At 55.4% G+C, this 17,386-nt stretch overlaps 1 protein-coding gene across 3 annotated transcripts in view; it reads left to right on the top strand.

Moving 5' to 3' along the window:
- pecr (peroxisomal trans-2-enoyl-CoA reductase) overlaps positions 1–17,386 on the top strand; it is a 91,279-nt gene that overhangs the window by 63,589 nt on the left and 10,304 nt on the right. For all 3 annotated transcript variants that reach the window (XM_072468679.1, XM_072468680.1, XM_072468678.1), the window contains exons 5-6: positions 15,436–15,532; positions 17,030–17,140. In XM_072468679.1, coding sequence (XP_072324780.1) covers positions 15,436–15,532; positions 17,030–17,140 — 208 coding nt within the window. The remainder of the gene's footprint in view (positions 1–15,435; positions 15,533–17,029; positions 17,141–17,386) is intronic.

Genomic DNA, 17,386 nt, shown 5'->3' with positions numbered 1-17,386 from the left:
CTCAGTGCGGTGTGTTTGGGACGGTGTATCTCAGTGCGGTGTGTTTGGGACGGTGTATCTCAGTGCTGTGTGTTTGGGGTGGTGTATCTCAGTGCGGTGTGTTTGGGACGGTGTATCTCAGTGCGGTGTGTTTGGGACGATGTATCTCAGTGCGGTGTGTTTGGGACGGTGTATCTCAGTGTGGTGTGTCTGGGACGGTGTATCTCAGTGCGCTGTGTTTGGGACGGTGTATCTCAGTGCGGTGTGTTTGGGGCGGTGTATCTCAGTGCGGTGTGTCTGGGACGGTGTATCTCAGTGCGGTGTGTTTGGGACGGTGTATCTCAGTGTGGTGTGTTTGGGACTGTGTGTCTCAGTGCGGTGTGTTTGGGATGGTGTATCTCAGTGCGGTGTGTTTGGGACGGTGTATCTCAGTGCGGTGTGTTTGGGACGGTGTATCTCAGTGCGGTGTGTTTGGGACGGTGTATCTCAGTGCGGTGTGTTTGGGACGGTGTATCTCAGTGCGGTGTGTTTGGGACGGTGTATCTCAGTGCGGTGTGTTTGGGACGGTGAATCTCAGTGCGGTGTGTTTGGGACGGTGTATCTCAGTGCGGTGTGTTTGGGACGGTGTATCTCAGTGCGGTGTGTTTGGGGCGGTGTATCTCAGTGCGGTGTGTCTGGGACGGTGTATCTCAGTGCGGTGTGTTTGGGACGGTGTATCTCAGTGCAGTGTGTTTGGGACGGTGTATCTCAGTGCGGTGTGTTTGGGACGGTGTATCTCAGTGTGGTGTGTTTGGGACGGTGTATCTCAGTGCGGTGTGTCTGGGACGGTGTATCTCAGTGCGGTGTGTTTGGGACGGTGTATCTCAGTGCGGTGTGTTTGGGACGGTGAATCTCAGTGCGGTGTGTTTGGGACGGTGTATCTCAGCGTGGTGTGTTTGGGACGGTGTATCTCAGTGCGGTGTGTCTGGGACGGTGTATCTCAGTGCGGTGTGTTTGGGACGGTGTATCTCAGTGCGGTGTGTTTGGGACGGTGTATCTCAGTGCGGTATGTTTGGGACGGTGTATCTCAGTGTGGTGTGTTTGGGACGGTGTATCTCAGTGCGGTGTGTCTGGGACGGTGTATCTCAGTGCGGTGTGTTTGGGACGGTGTATCTCAGTGCGGTGTGTTTGGGACGGTGTATCTCAGCGTGGTGTGTTTGGGACGGTGTATCTCAGTGCGGTGTGTCTGGGACGGTGTATCTCAGTGCGGTGTGTTTGGGACGGTGTATCTCAGTGCGGTGTGTCTGGGACGGTGTATCTCACTGCGGTGTGTTTGGGACGGTGTATCTCAGTGCGGTGTGTCTGGGACGGTGTATCTCAGTGCGCTGTGTTTGGGACGGTGTATCTCAGTGCGCTGTGTTTGGGACGGTGTATCTCAGTACGGTGTGTTTGGGACGGTGTATCTCAGTGCGGTGTGTTTGGGACGGTGTATCTCAGTGCGGTGTGTTTGGGACGGTGTATCTCAGTGCGGTGTGTTTGGGACGGTGTATCTCAGTGTGGTGTGTCTGGGACGGTGTATCTCAGTGCGCTGTGTTTGGGACGGTGTATCTCAGTGCGGTGTGTTTGGGACGGTGTATCTCAGTGCGGTGTGTTTGGGACGGTGTATCTCAGTGCGGTGTGTTTGGGGTGGTGTATCTCAGTGCGGTGTGTTTGGGACGGTGTATCTCAGTGCGGTGTGTTTGGGACGATGTATCTCAGTGCGGTGTGTTTGGGACGGTGTATCTCAGTGTGGAGTGTCTGGGACGGTGTATCTCAGTGCGGTGTGTTTGGGACGGTGTATCTCAGTGCGGTGTGTTTGGGGCGGTGTATCTCAGTGCGGTGTGTCTGGAACGGTGTATCTCAGTGCGGTGTGTTTGGGACGGTGTATCTCAGTGTGGTGTGTTTGGGACTGTGTGTCTCAGTGCGGTGTGTTTGGGACGGTGTATCTCAGTGCGGTGTGTTTGGGACGGTGTATCTAAGTGCGGTGTGTTTGGGACGGTGTATCTCAGTGCGGTGTGTTTGGGACGGTGTATCTCAGTGCGGTGTGTTTGGGATGGTGTATCTCAGTGTGGTGTGTCTGGGACGGTGTATCAGTGTGGTGTGTCTGGGACGGTGTATCTCAGTGCGCTGTGTTTGGGACGGTGTATCTCAGTGCGGTGTGTCTGGGACGGTGTATCTCAGTGCGGTGTGTTTGGGACGGTGTATCTCAGTGCGGTGTGTCTGGGACGGTGTATCTCACTGCGGTGTGTTTGGGACGGTGTATCTCAGTGCGGTGTGTTTGGGATGGTGTATCTCAGTGCGGTGTGTTTGGGACGGTATATCTCAGTGCGGTGTGTTTGGGACGGTGTATCTCAGTGCGGTGTGTTTGGGACGGTGTATCTCAGTGCGGTGTGTTTGGGACGGTGTATCTCAGTGTGGTGTGTCTGGGACGGTGTATCTCAGTGCGCTGTGTTTGGGACGGTGTATCTCAGTGCGGTGTGTTTGGGACGGTGTATCTCAGTACGGTGTGTTTGGGACGGTGTATCTCAGTGCGGTGTGTTTGGGACTGTGTGTCTCAGTGCGGTGTGTTTGGGACGGTGTATCTCAGTGTGGTGTGTTTGGGACTGTGTGTCTCAGTGCGGTGTGTTTGGGACGGTGTATCTCAGTGCGGTGTGTTTGGGACGGTGTATCTCAGTGCGGTGTGTTTGGGACGGTGTATCTCAGTGCGGTGTGTTTGGGACGGTGCATCTCAGTGTGGTGTGTCTGGGACGGTGTATCTCAGTGTGGTGTGTCTGGGACGGTGTATCTCAGTGCGCTGTGTTTGGGACGGTGTATCTCAGTGCGGTGTGTTTGGGACGGTGTATCTCAGTGCGGTGTGTTTGGGACGGTGTATCTCAGTGCGGTGTGTCTGGGACGGTGTATCTCAGTACGGTGTGTTTGGGACGGTGTATCTCAGTGCGGTGTGTTTGGACTGTGTGTCTCAGTGCGGTGTGTTTGGGACGGTGTATCTCAGTGTGGTGTGTTTGGGACTGTGTGTCTCAGTGCGGTGTGTTTGGGACGGTGTATCTCAGTGCGGTGTGTTTGGGACGGTGTATCTCAGTGCGGTGTGTTTGGGACGGTGTATCTCAGTGCGGTGTGTTTGGGGTGGTGTATCTCAGTGCGGTGTGTTTGGGACGGTGCATCTCAGTTTGGTGTGTCTGGGACGGTGTATCTCAGTGCGGTGTGTCTGGGACGGTGTATCTCAGTGCGCTGTGTTTGGGACGGTGTATCTCAGTGCGGTGTGTTTGGGACGGTGTATCTCAGTGCGGTGTGTTTGGGACGGTGTATCTCAGTGCGGTGTGTCTGGGACGGTGTATCTCAGTGCGGTGTGTTTGGGACAGTGTTTCTCAGTGTGGTGTGTTTGGGACTGTGTGTCTCAGTGCGGTGTGTTTGGGACGGTGTATCTCAGTGCGGTGTGTTTGGGACGGTGTATCTCAGTGCGGTGTGTTTGGGACGGTGTATCTCAGTGCGGTGTGTTTGGGACGGTGTATCTCCGTGTGGTGTGTCTGGGACGGTGTATCTCAGTGCGCTGTGTTTGGGACGGTGTATCTCAGTGCGGTGTGTTTGGGGCGGTGTATCTCAGTGCGGTGTGTCTGGGACGGTGTATCTCAGTGCGGTGTGTTTGGGACGGTGTATCTCAGTGCGGTGGGTTTGGGACGGTGTATCTCAGTGCGGTGTGTTTGGGATGGTGTATCTCAGTGTGGTGTGTTTGGGACGGTGTATCTCAGTGCGGTGTGTCTGGGACGGTGTATCTCAGTGCGGTGTGTTTGGGACGGTGTATCTCAGTGCGGTGTGTTTGGGACGGTGAATCTCAGTGCGGTGTGTTTGGGACGGTGTATCTCAGCGTGGTGTGTTTGGGACGGTGTATCTCAGTGCGGTGTGTCTGGGACGGTGTATCTCAGTGCGGTGTGTTTGGGACGGTGTATCTCAGTGCGGTGTGTTTGGGACGGTGTATCTCAGTGCGGTGTGTTTGGGACGGTGTATCTCAGTGTGGTGTGTTTGGGACGGTGTATCTCAGTGCGGTGTGTCTGGGACGGTGTATCTCAGTGCGGTGTGTTTGGGACGGTGTATCTCAGTGCGGTGTGTTTGGGACGGTGTATCTCAGTGCGGTGTGTTTGGGACGGTGTATCTCAGCGTGGTGTGTTTGGGACGGTGTATCTCAGTACGGTGTGTCTGGGACGGTGTATCTCAGTGCGGTGTGTTTGGGACGGTGTATCTCAGTGCGGTGTGTCTGGGACGGTGTATCTCACTGCGGTGTGTTTGGGACGGTGTATCTCAGTGCGGTGTGTTTCGGACGGTGTATCTCAGTGCGGTGTGTTTGGGACGGTATATCTCAGTGCGGTGTGTTTGGGACGGTGTATCTCAGTGCGGTGTGTTTGGGACGGTGTATCTCAGTGCGGTGTGTTTGGGACGGTGTATCTCAGTGTGGTGTGTCTGGAACGGTGTATCTCAGTGCGCTGTGTTTGGGACGGTGTATCTCAGTGCGGTGTGTTTGGGACGGTGTATCTCAGTACGGTGTGTTTGGGACGGTGTATCTCAGTGCGGTGTGTTTGGGACGGTGTATCTCAGTGCGGTGTGTTTGGGACGGTGTATCTCAGTGTGGTGTGTCTGGGACGGTGTATCTCAGTGCGCTGTGTTTGGGACGGTGTATCTCAGTGCGGTGTGTTTGGGACGGTGTATCTCAGTGTGGTGTGTTTGGGACGGTGTATCTCAGTGCGGTGTGTTTGGGACGGTGTATCTCAGTGCGGTGTGTTTGGGACGGTGTATCTCAGTACGGTGTGTTTGGGACGGTGTATCTCAGTGCGGTGTGTTTGGGACGGTGTATCTCAGTGCGGTGTGTTTGGGACGGTGTATCTCAGTGTGGTGTGTCTGGGACGGTGTATCTCAGTGCGCTGTGTTTGGGATGGTGTATCTCAGTGCAGTGTGTTTGGGACGGTGTATCTCAGTGCGGTGTGTTTGGGACGGTGTATCTCAGTGCTGTGTGTTTGGGGTGGTGTATCTCAGTGCGGTGTGTTTGGGACGGTGTATCTCAGTGCGGTGTGTTTGGGACGATGTATCTCAGTGCGGTGTGTTTGGGACGGTGTATCTCAGTGTGGTGTGTCTGGGACGGTGTATCTCAGTGCGCTGTGTTTGGGACGGTGTATCTCAGTGCGGTGTGTTTGGGGCGGTGTATCTCAGTGCGGTGTGTCTGGGACGGTGTATCTCAGTGCGGTGTGTTTGGGACGGTGTATCTCAGTGTGGTGTGTTTGGGACTGTGTGTCTCAGTGCGGTGTGTTTGGGACGGTGTATCTCAGTGCGGTGTGTTTGGGACGGTGTATCTCAGTGCGGTGTGTTTGGGACGGTGTATCTCAGTGCGGTGTGTTTGGGACGGTGTATCTCAGTGCGGTGTGTTTGGGACGGTGTATCTCAGTGCGGTGTGTTTGGGACGGTGTATCTCAGTGCGGTGTGTTTGGGACGGTGTATCTCAGTGCGGTGTGTTTGGGACGGTGTATCTCAGTGCGGTGTGTTTGGGACGGTGTATCTCAGTGCGGTGTGTTTGGGGCGGTGTATCTCAGTGCGGTGTGTCTGGGACGGTGTATCTCAGTGCGGTGTGTTTGGGACGGTGTATCTCAGTGCAGTGTGTTTGGGACGGTGTATCTCAGTGCGGTGTGTTTGGGACGGTGTATCTCAGTGTGGTGTGTTTGGGACGGTGTATCTCAGTGCGGTGTGTTTGGAACGGTGAATCTCAGTGCGGTGTGTTTGGGACGGTGTATCTCAGCGTGGTGTGTTTGGGACGGTGTATCTCAGTGCGGTGTGTCTGGGACGGTGTATCTCAGTGCGGTGTGTTTGGGACGGTGTATCTCAGTGCGGTGTGTTTGGGACGCTGTATCTCAGTGCGGTGTGTTTGGGACGGTGTATCTCAGTGCGGTGTGTTTGGGACGGTGTATCTCAGTGTGGTGTGTCTGGGACGGTGTATCTCAGTGCGCTGTGTTTGGGACGGTGTATCTCAGTGCGGTGTGTTTGGGGCGGTGTATCTCAGTGCGGTGTGTCTGGGACGGTGTATCTCAGTGCGGTGTGTTTGGGACGGTGTATCTCAGTACGGTGTGTTTGGGACGGTGTATCTCAGTGCGGTGTGTTTGGGACGGTGTATCTCAGTGTGGTGTGTTTGGGACGGTGTATCTCAGTGCGGTGTGTCTGGGACGGTGTATCTCAGTGCGGTGTGTTTGGGACGGTGTATCTCAGTGCGGTGTGTTTGGGACGGTGAATCTCAGTGCGGTGTGTTTGGGACGGTGTATCTCAGCGTGGTGTGTTTGGGACGGTGTATCTCAGTGCGGTGTGTCTGGGACGGTGTATCTCAGTGCGGTGTGTTTGGGACGGTGTATCTCAGTGCGGTGTGTTTGGGACGGTGTATCTCAGTGCGGTGTGTTTGGGACGGTGTATCTCAGTGTGGTGTGTTTGGGAAGGTGTATCTCAGTGCGGTGTGTCTGGGACGGTGTATCTCAGTGCGGTGTGTTTGGGACGGTGTATCTCAGTGCGGTGTGTTTGGGACGGTGTATCTCAGTGCGGTGTGTTTGGGACGGTGTATCTCAGCGTGGTGTGTTTGGGACGGTGTATCTCAGTACGGTGTGTCTGGGACGGTGTATCTCAGTGCGGTGTGTTTGGGACGGTGTATCTCAGTGCGGTGTGTCTGGGACGGTGTATCTCACTGCGGTGTGTTTGGGACGGTGTATCTCAGTGCGGTGTGTTTGGGACGGTGTATCTCAGTGCGGTGTGTTTGGGACGGTATATCTCAGTGCGGTGTGTTTGGGACGGTGTATCTCAGTGCGGTGTGTTTGGGACGGTGTATCTCAGTGCGGTGTGTTTGGGACGGTGTATCTCAGTGTGGTGTGTCTGGAACGGTGTATCTCAGTGCGCTGTGTTTGGGACGGTGTATCTCAGTGCGGTGTGTTTGGGACGGTGTATCTCAGTACGGTGTGTTTGGGACGGTGTATCTCAGTGCGGTGTGTTTGGGACGGTGTATCTCAGTGCGGTGTGTTTGGGACGGTGTATCTCAGTGCGGTGTGTTTGGGACGGTGTATCTCAGTGCGGTGTGTTTGGGACGGTGTATCTCAGTACGGTGTGTTTGGGACGGTGTATCTCAGTGCGGTGTGTTTGGGACGGTGTATTTCAGTGCGGTGCGTTTGGGACGGTGTATTTCAGTCCAGTGTGTTTGGGACGGTGTATCTCAGTGTGGTGTGTCTGGGACGGTGTATCTCAGTGCGCTGTGTTTGGGACGGTGTATCTCAGTGCGGTGTGTTTGGGACGGTGTATCTCAGTGCGGTGTGTTTGGGACGGTGTATCTCAGTGCTGTGTGTTTGGGGTGGTGTATCTCAGTGCGGTGTGTTTGGGACGGTGTATCTCAGTGCGGTGTGTTTGGGACGATGTATCTCAGTGCGGTGTGTTTGGGACGGTGTATCTCAGTGTGGTGTGTCTGGGACGGTGTATCTCAGTGCGCTGTGTTTGGGACGGTGTATCTCAGTGCGGTGTGTTTGGGGCGGTGTATCTCAGTGCGGTGTGTCTGGGACGGTGTATCTCAGTGCGGTGTGTTTGGGACGGTGTATCTCAGTGTGGTGTGTTTGGGACTGTGTGTCTCAGTGCGGTGTGTTTGGGATGGTGTATCTCAGTGCGGTGTGTTTGGGACGGTGTATCTCAGTGCGGTGTGTTTGGGACGGTGTATCTCAGTGCGGTGTGTTTGGGACGGTGTATCTCAGTGCGGTGTGTTTGGGACGGTGTATCTCAGTGCGGTGTGTTTGGGACGGTGTATCTCAGTGCGGTGTGTTTGGGACGGTGAATCTCAGTGCGGTGTGTTTGGGACGGTGTATCTCAGTGCGGTGTGTTTGGGACGGTGTATCTCAGTGCGGTGTGTTTGGGGCGGTGTATCTCAGTGCGGTGTGTCTGGGACGGTGTATCTCAGTGCGGTGTGTTTGGGACGGTGTATCTCAGTGCAGTGTGTTTGGGACGGTGTATCTCAGTGCGGTGTGTTTGGGACGGTGTATCTCAGTGTGGTGTGTTTGGGACGGTGTATCTCAGTGCGGTGTGTCTGGGACGGTGTATCTCAGTGCGGTGTGTTTGGGACGGTGTATCTCAGTGCGGTGTGTTTGGGACGGTGAATCTCAGTGCGGTGTGTTTGGGACGGTGTATCTCAGCGTGGTGTGTTTGGGACGGTGTATCTCAGTGCGGTGTGTCTGGGACGGTGTATCTCAGTGCGGTGTGTTTGGGACGGTGTATCTCAGTGCGGTGTGTTTGGGACGGTGTATCTCAGTGCGGTATGTTTGGGACGGTGTATCTCAGTGTGGTGTGTTTGGGACGGTGTATCTCAGTGCGGTGTGTCTGGGACGGTGTATCTCAGTGCGGTGTGTTTGGGACGGTGTATCTCAGTGCGGTGTGTTTGGGACGGTGTATCTCAGCGTGGTGTGTTTGGGACGGTGTATCTCAGTGCGGTGTGTCTGGGACGGTGTATCTCAGTGCGGTGTGTTTGGGACGGTGTATCTCAGTGCGGTGTGTCTGGGACGGTGTATCTCACTGCGGTGTGTTTGGGACGGTGTATCTCAGTGCGGTGTGTCTGGGACGGTGTATCTCAGTGCGGTGTGTTTGGGACGGTATATCTCAGTGCGGTGTGTTTCGGACGGTGTATCTCAGTGCGGTGTGTTTGGGACGGTGTATCTCAGTGCGGTGTGTTTGCGACGGTGTATCTCAGTGTGGTGTGTCTGGGACGGTGTATCTCAGTGCGCTGTGTTTGGGAAGGTGTATCTCAGTGCGGTGTGTTTGGGACGGTGTATCTCAGTACGGTGTGTTTGGGACGGTGTATCTCAGTGCGGTGTGTTTGGGACGGTGTATCTCAGTGCGGTGTGTTTGGGACGGTGTATCTCAGTGTGGTGTGTCTGGGACGGTGTATCTCAGTGCGCTGTGTTTGGGACGGTGTATCTCAGTGCGGTGTGTTTGGGACGGTGTATCTCAGTGCGGTGTGTTTGGGACGGTGTATCTCAGTGCGGTGTGTTTGGGACGATGTATCTCAGTGCGGTGTGTTTGGGACGGTGTATCTCAGTGTGGTGTGTCTGGGACGGTGTATCTCAGTGCGCTGTGTTTGGGACGGTGTATCTCAGTGCGGTGTGTTTGGGGCGGTGTATCTCAGTGCGGTGTGTCTGGGACGGTGTATCTCAGTGCGGTGTGTTTGGGACGGTGTATCTCAGTGCGGTGTGTTTGGGACGGTGTATCTCAGTGCGGTGTGTTTGGGACGGTGTATCTCAGTGTGGTGTGTTTGGGACGGTGTATCTCAGTGCGGTGTGTCTGGGACGGTGTATCTCAGTGCGGTGTGTTTGGGACGGTGTATCTCAGAGCGGTGTGTTTGGGACGGTGTATCTCAGTGCGGTGTGTTTGGGATGGTGTATCTCAGCGTGGTGTGTTTGGGACGGTGTATCTCAGTGCGGTGTGTCTGGGACGGTGTATCTCAGTGCGGTGAGTCTGGGACGGTGTATCTCAGTGCGGTGTGTTTGGGACGGTGTATTTCAGTGCGGTGTGTCTGGGACGGTGTATCTCAGTGCGGTGTGTTTGGGACGGTGTATCTCAGTGCGGTGCGTTTGGGACGGTGTATCTCAGTGCGGTGTGTTTGGGATGGTGTATCTCAGTGCGGAGTGTTTGGGACAGTGTATCACAGTGCGGTGTGTTTGGGACGGTGTATCTCAGTGCGGTGTGTTTGGGACGGTGTATCTCAGTGCGGTGTGTTTGGGACGGTGTATCTCAGTGTGGTGTGTCTGGGACGGTGTATCTCAGTGCGCTGTGTTTGGGACGGTGTATCTCAGTGCGGTGTGTTTGGGACGGTGTATCTCAGTACGGTGTGTTTGGGACGGTGTATCTCATTGCGATGTGTTTGGGACGGTGTATCTCAGTGCGGTGTGTTTGGGACGGTGTATCTCAGTGTGGTGTGTCTGGGACGGTGTATCTCAGTGCGCTGTGTTTGGGACGGTGTATCTCAGTGCGGTGTGTTTGGGACGGTGTATCTCAGTGCGGTGTGTTTGGGACGGTGTATCTCAGTGCGGTGTGTTTGGGACGGTGTATCTCAGTGCGGTGTGTTTGGGACGGTGTATCTCAGTGCGGTGTGTTTGGGACGGTGTATCTCAGTGCGGTATGTTTGGGACGGTGTATCTCAGTGTGGTGTGTTTGGGACGGTGTATCTCAGTGCGGTGTGTTTGGGACGGTGTATCTCAGTGCGGTGTGTTTGGGACGGTGTATCTCAGTGCGGTGTGTTTTGGACGGTGTATCTCAGTGCGGTGTGTTTGGGACGGTGGATCTCAGTGCGGTGTGTTTGGGACGGTGTATCTCAGTGCGGTGTGTTTGGGACGGTGTATCTCAGTGCGGTGTGTTTGGGACGGTGTATCTCAGTGCGGTGTGTTTGGGGCGGTGTATCTCAGTGCGGTGTGTTTGGGACCGTGTATCTCAGTGCGGTGTGTTTGGGACGGTGTATCTCAGTGCGGTGTGTTTGGGACGGTGTATCTCAGTGCGATGTGTTTGGGACGGTGTATCTCAGTGTGGTGTGTTTGGGACGGTGTATCTCAGTTCGCTGTGTTTGGGACGGTGTATCTCAGTGCGGTGTGTTTGGGGCGGTGTATCTCAGTGCGGTGTGTTTGGGACGGTGTATCTCAGTTCGCTGTGTCTGGGACGGTGTATCTCAGTGCGGTGTGTTTGGGATGGTGTATCTCAGTGCAGTGTGTTTGGGACGGTGTATCTCAGTGCGGTGTGTTTGGGACGGTGTATCTCAGTGTGGTGTGTTTGGGACGGTGTATCTCAGTGCGGTGTGTCTGGGACGGTGTATCTCAGTGCGGTGTGTTTGGGACGGTGTATCTCAGTGCGGTGTGTTTGGGACGGTGAATCTCAGTGCGGTGTGTTTGGGACGGTGTATCTCAGCGTGGTGTGTTTGGGACGGTGTATCTCAGTGCGGTGTGTCTGGGACGGTGTATCTCAGTGCGGTGTGTTTGGGACGGTGTATCTCAGTGCGGTGTGTTTGGGACGGTGTATCTCAGTGCGGTGTGTTTGGGACGGTGTATCTCAGTGTGGTGTGTTTGGGACGGTGTATCTCAGTGCGGTGTGTCTGGGACGGTGTATCTCAGTGCGGTGTGTTTGGGACGGTGTATCTCAGTGCGGTGTGTTTGGGACGGTGTATCTCAGTGCGGTGTGTTTGGGACGGTGTATCTCAGCGTGGTGTGTTTGGGACGGTGTATCTCAGTGCGGTGTGTCTGGGACGGTGTATCTCAGTGCGGTGTGTTTGGGACGGTGTATCTCAGTGCGGTGTGTCTGGGACGGTGTATCTCACTGCGGTGTGTTTGGGACGGTGTATCTCAGTGCGGTGTGTTTGGGACGGTGTATCTCAGTGCGGTGTGTTTGGGACGGTATATCTCAGTGCGGTGTGTTCCGGACGGTGTATCTCAGTGCGGTGTGTTTGGGACGGTGTATCTCAGTGCGGTGTGTTTGGGACGGTGTATCTCAGTGTGGTGTGTCTGGGACGGTGTATCTCAGTGCGCTGTGTTTGGGACGGTGTATCTCAGTGCGGTGTGTTAGGGACGGTGTATCTCAGTACGGTGTGTTTGGGACGGTGTATCTCAGTGCGGTGTGTTTGGGACGGTGTATCTCAGTGCGGTGTGTTTGGGACGGTGTATCTCAGTGTGGTGTGTCTGGGACGGTGTATCTCAGTGCGCTGTGTTTGGGACGGTGTATCTCAGTGCGGTGTGTTTGGGACGGTGTATCTCAGTGCGGTGTGTTTGCGACGGTGTATCTCAGTGCGGTGTGTTTGGGACGATGTATCTCAGTGCGGTGTGTTTGGGACGGTGTATCTCAGTGTGGTGTGTCTGGGACGGTGTATCTCAGTGCGCTGTGTTTGGGACGGTGTATCTCAGTGCGGTGTGTTTGGGGCGGTGTATCTCAGTGCGGTGTGTCTGGGACGGTGTATCTCAGTGCGGTGTGTTTGGGACGGTGTATCTCAGTGCGGTGTGTTTGGGACGGTGTATCTCAGTGCGGTGTGTTTGGGACGGTGTATCTCAGTGTGGTGTGTTTGGGACGGTGTATCTCAGTGCGGTGTGTCTGGGACGGTGTATCTCAGTGCGGTGTGTTTGGGACGGTGTATCTCAGAGCGGTGTGTTTGGGACGGTGTATCTCAGTGCGGTGTGTTTGGGATGGTGTATCTCAGCGTGGTGTGTTTGGGACGGTGTATCTCAGTGCGGTGTGTCTGGGACGGTGTATCTCAGTGCGGTGAGTCTGGGACGGTGTATCTCAGTGCGGTGTGTTTGGGACGGTGTATCTCAGTGCGGTGTGTCTGGGACGGTGTATCTCAGTGCGGTGTGTTTGGGACGGTGTATCTCAGTGCGGTGCGTTTGGGACGGTGTATCTCAGTGCGGTGTGTTTGGGATGGTGTATCTCAGTGCGGAGTGTTTGGGACAGTGTATCTCAGTGCGGTGTGTTTGGGACGGTGTATCTCAGTGCGGTGTGTTTGGGACGGTGTATCTCAGTGCGGTGTGTTTGGGACGGTGTATCTCAGTGTGGTGTGTCTGGGACGGTGTATCTCAGTGCGCTGTGTTTGGGACGGTGTATCTCAGTGCGGTGTGTTTGGGACGGTGTATCTCAGTACGGTGTGTTTGGGACGGTGTATCTCAGTGCGATGTGTTTGGGACGGTGTATCTCAGTGCGGTGTGTTTGGGACGGTGTATCTCAGTGTGGTGTGTCTGGGACGGTGTATCTCAGTGCGCTGTGTTTGGGACGGTGTATCTCAGTGCGGTGTGTTTGGGACGGTGTATCTCAGTGCGGTGTGTTTGGGACGGTGTATCTCAGTGCGGTGTGTTTGGGACGGTGTATCTCAGTGCGGTGTGTTTGGGACGGTGTATCTCAGTGCGGTGTGTTTGGGACGGTGTATCTTAGTGCGGTGTGTTTGGGACGGCGTATCTCAGTGCGGTGTGTTTGGGACGGTGTATCTCAGTGCGGTGTGTTTGGGACGGTGTATCTCAGTGCGGTGTGTTTGGGACGGTGTATCTCAGTGCGGTGTGTTTGGGACGGTTTATCTCAGTGCGGTGTGTTTGAGACGGTGTATCTCAGTGCGGTGTGTTTGGGACGGTGTATCTCAGTGCGGTGTGTTTGGGACGGTGTATCTCAGTGCGGTGTGTTTGGGACGGTGTATCTCAGTGCGGTGTGTTTGGGACGGTGTATCTCAGTGCGGTGTGTTTGGGACGGTGTATCTCAGTGCGGTGTGTTTGGGACGGTGTATCTCAGTGCGGTGTGTTTGGGACGGTGTATCTCAGTGCGGTGTGTTTGGGGCGGTGTATCTCAGTGCGGTGTGTTTGGGACGGTGTATCTCAGTGCGGTGTGTTTGGGACGGTGTATCTCAGTGCGGTGTGTTTGGGACGGTGTATCTCAGTGCGGTTTGTTTGGGACGGTGTATCTCAGTGTGGTGTGTCTGGGACGGTGTATCTCAGTTCGCTGTGTTTGGGACGGTGTATCTCAGTGCGGTGTGTTTGGGGCGGTGTATCTCAGTGCGGTGTGTCTGGGACGGTGTATCTCAGTGCGGTGTGTTTGGGACGGTGTATCTCAGTGCGATGTGTTTGGGACGGTGTATCTCAGTGCCGTGTGTTTGGGACGGTGTATCTCAGTGCGGTGTGTTTGGGACGGTGTATCTCAGTGCGTGTGTTTGGGACGGTGTATCTCAGTGAGTGTTTGGGACGGTGTATCTCAGTGCGGTGTGTCTGGGACGGTGTATCTCAGTGCGGTGTGTTTGGGACGGTGTATCTCAGTGCGGTGTGTTTGTGACGGTGTATCTCAGTGCGGTGTGTTTGGGGCGGTGTATCTCAGTGCGGTGTGTCTGGGACGGTGTATCTCAGTGCGGTGTGTTTGGGACGGTGTATCTCAGTGCGGTGTGTTTGGGACGGTGTATCTCAGTGCGGTGTGTTTGGGACGGTGTATCTCAGTGTGGTGTGTTTGGGACGGTGTATCTCAGTGCGGTGTGTCTGGGACGGTGTATCTCAGTGCGGTGTGTGTGGGACGGTGTATCTCAGAGCGGTGTGTTTGGGACGGTGTATCTCAGTGCGGTGTGTTTGGGATGGTGTATCTCAGCGTGGTGTGTTTGGGACGGTGTATCTCAGTGCGGTGTGTCTGGGACGGTGTATCTCAGTGCGGTGAGTCTGGGACGGTGTATCTCAGTGCGGTGTGTTTGGGACGGTGTATCTCAGTGCGGTGTGTCTGGGACGGTGTATCTCAGTGCGGTGTGTTTGAGACGGTGTATCTCAGTGCGGTGCGTTTGGGACGGTGTATCTCAGTGCGGTGTGTTTGGGATGGTGTATCTCAGTGCGGAGTGTTTGGGACAGTGTATCTCAGTGCGGTGTGTTTGGGACGGTGTATCTCAGTGCGGTGTGTTTGGGACGGTGTATCTCAGTGCGGTGTGTTTGGGACGGTGTATCTCAGTGTGGTGTGTCTGGGACGGTGTATCTCAGTGCGCTGTGTTTGGGACGGTGTATCTCAGTGCGGTGTGTTTGGGACGGTGTATCTCAGTACGGTGTGTTTGGGACGGTGTATCTCAGTGCGATGTGTTTGGGACGGTGTATCTCAGTGCGGTGTGTTTGGGACGGTGTATCTCAGTGTGGTGTGTCTGGGACGGTGTATCTCAGTGCGCTGTGTTTGGGACGGTGTATCTCAGTGCGGTGTGTTTGGGACGGTGTATCTCAGTGCGGTGTGTTTGGGACGGTGTATCTCAGTGCGGTGTGTTTGGGACGGTGTATCTCAGTGCGGTGTGTTTGGGACGGTGTATCTCAGTGCGGTGTGTTTGGGACGGTGTATCTTAGTGCGGTGTGTTTGGGACGGCGTATCTCAGTGCGGTGTGTTTGGGACGGTGTATCTCAGTGCGGTGTGTTTGGGACGGTGTATCTCAGTGCGGTGTGTTTGGGACGGTGTATCTCAGTGCGGTGTGTTTGGGACGGTGTATCTCAGTCCGGTGTGTTTGGGACGGTGTATCTCAGTGCAGTGTGTTTGGTACGGTGTATCTCAGTGCGGTGTGTTTGGGACGGTGTATCTCAGTGCGGTGTGTTTGGGACGGTGTATCTCAGTGCGGTGTTTTTGGGACGGTGTATCTCAGTCCGGTGTGTTTGGGACGGTGTATCTCAGTCCGGTGTGTTTGGGACGGTGTATCTCAGTGCGGTGTGTTTGGTACGGTGTATCTCAGTGCGGTGTGTTTGGGACGGTGTATCTCAGTGCGGTGTTTTTGGGACGGTGTATCTCAGTGCAGTGTGAGCACACTGGTGGGTTGTGCCCTCTTGGCTCTGCTGTGCCAGGGGACAGTGTGAGAATTGCGTGTGGACTGAGATACCTTTCAGTGAATTGTATCGCAGACTGAATCTCAGTTATTGCTGTTATTTATCTCACGTTACCTGAAAGACACACGGGAGCAGCTCGGGCAGCTGTGGACAATCTGACCAAGAGTCTGGCCATCGAGTGTGCTTCCAGTGGTGTGCGAATCAATGCGGTGGCTCCTGTAAGTACCCCAGTGTGTGCGCCCTTTGGGGTGTCAGTGTTACGCCTGAGCGTGCCTCTGCGAATATGTATGTTTGTGGGTGCGGAGCTCTGTCTCCGTGTGCGTCTGGGTACCTGAGTCTCATCCTACAGAGCACAGCACCTGGCCTAAATCTGTTCGAGGCACAGACAGTGGTATTGTCCAGAGGCCCAGGCTTAATACTCTAACATCACCTCGGCAAATGGTGTAATGTAAATTCAGTTAATCTGCAATGGAAAGCTCCTCTCAGACCCGGGGCGGGATTCTCCGCAAACTGGCGCCATGTCCACTACCCGGCGCCAAAAACGGCGCGGATCACTCCGGCGTCGGGGCGCCCCAAAGGTGCAGAATTCTCCGCACCTTTAGGGGCCAAGCCCTCACCTTGAGGGGCTAGGCCCGAGCCGGAGCGGTTTCCGCTCCGCCGGCTGGCGGGAAAGGCCTTTGGCGCCAGGCCAGCCGGGGCCGAAAGGTCTTCGCCGAGCGACGTATGCGAGGGAGCGTCAGCGGCCGCTCACGGCATCCCCGCGCATGCGCAGGGGAGGGGGTCTCTTCCACCTCCGCCATAGTGAAGACCATGGCGAAGGCGGAAGAAAAAGAGTGCCCCCACGGCGCAGGCCTTCCCGCGGATTGGTGGGCCCCGATCGCGGGACAGGCCACCGTGGGGGGCACCCCCCGGGGCCAGATCGCCCCGCGCCCCCCCCCCCCCCCCCCAGGACCCCGGAGCCCGCCCACGCCGCCTTGTACCGCCGTTCAAAAGGAGGTTTAATCCACACCGGCGAGCGAGGGTTGACAGCGGCGGGACTTCGGCCCATCGCGGGCCGGAGAATCGCCGGGGGTGGGCCCGCCGACCAGCGCGATTCCCGCCGACGCGCGAATCCCGCCCCCGCCGAATCTCTGGTGGCGGAGAATTCGGGACACGGCGGGGGCAGGATTCACGCCAGCCCCCGGCGATTCTCCGACCCGGTGGGGGGGTCGGAGAATCGCGCCCCATGATACCATTGTCGATTGTTGTAAAAACCCATCTGGTTTTTGAATATCCTTTAGGGAAGGAAATCTGCCGTCCTTACCCGGCCTGGCCTACACGTGGCTCCAGACTCACAGCCATGTGGCTGACTCTTCACTGGCCCTCTGAAATTGCCGAGCGAGACACTCAGCTCAAGGGCAATTAGGGATGGGGAATAAATGCTGGCCCAGCCCAGCGACGCCCAGATTCCATTAAATAATAGGTTTTTAAATACTCGGATTGTTCTCTGGTCGGCTCTCTTGCTCTCGCTCTGTGACACATTCTGTGATATGGCCTCTGGACATTGTTATTCTGTCTACTTTTCACCGATGCCGCACTCTCGTTCGCTCACTGAGGTTCTGCTGTAACCGGCTCGGTAAAAGGGACTTTTCCTCCATAGTTTCCTGAAAGGAGCAATGGCTGACATTCCCAGGTCTCTCTCTCCTCCTTAACTCCCATCTCCTTCCCTTTATCAGGGCCTCATTTTCTCAGAAACAGCTGTTGCCAATTACAAGGAGCTGGGACCCGAACTGTTCAAACGTAGCATTCCGAAAATCCCAGCCAAGAGACCCGGAATCCCAGAGGAGGTGAGACCCCAAGTCTTTGGACTGTACTGTCTTGATGCACTAATACACAGAGATACAACAGAACACAAGGCCATTCTGGCCAGCCTGTCCATACTGGCCCTAGCCCGCCACACCAGCAGCTCCAGTTGCATTTATCCACTCCGTTGCTAGAACTCAACATTTCCTCCTTTTGCCTCCAGTGAATGTTGACAGTTTCTGCCTCGCCTTCTCGAACCGCTGCAGTCCCTGTGGTGTAGGTGCACCCAT

The sequence above is a fragment of the Scyliorhinus torazame genome, chromosome 2 (assembly GCF_047496885.1).
Source record: "Scyliorhinus torazame isolate Kashiwa2021f chromosome 2, sScyTor2.1, whole genome shotgun sequence".
NCBI classification, from domain to species: Eukaryota; Metazoa; Chordata; class Chondrichthyes; order Carcharhiniformes; family Scyliorhinidae; genus Scyliorhinus; species Scyliorhinus torazame.
The sequence above is the reverse complement of the archived record's forward strand: the minus strand, read 5'-3'. Positions and strand labels throughout refer to the sequence as shown.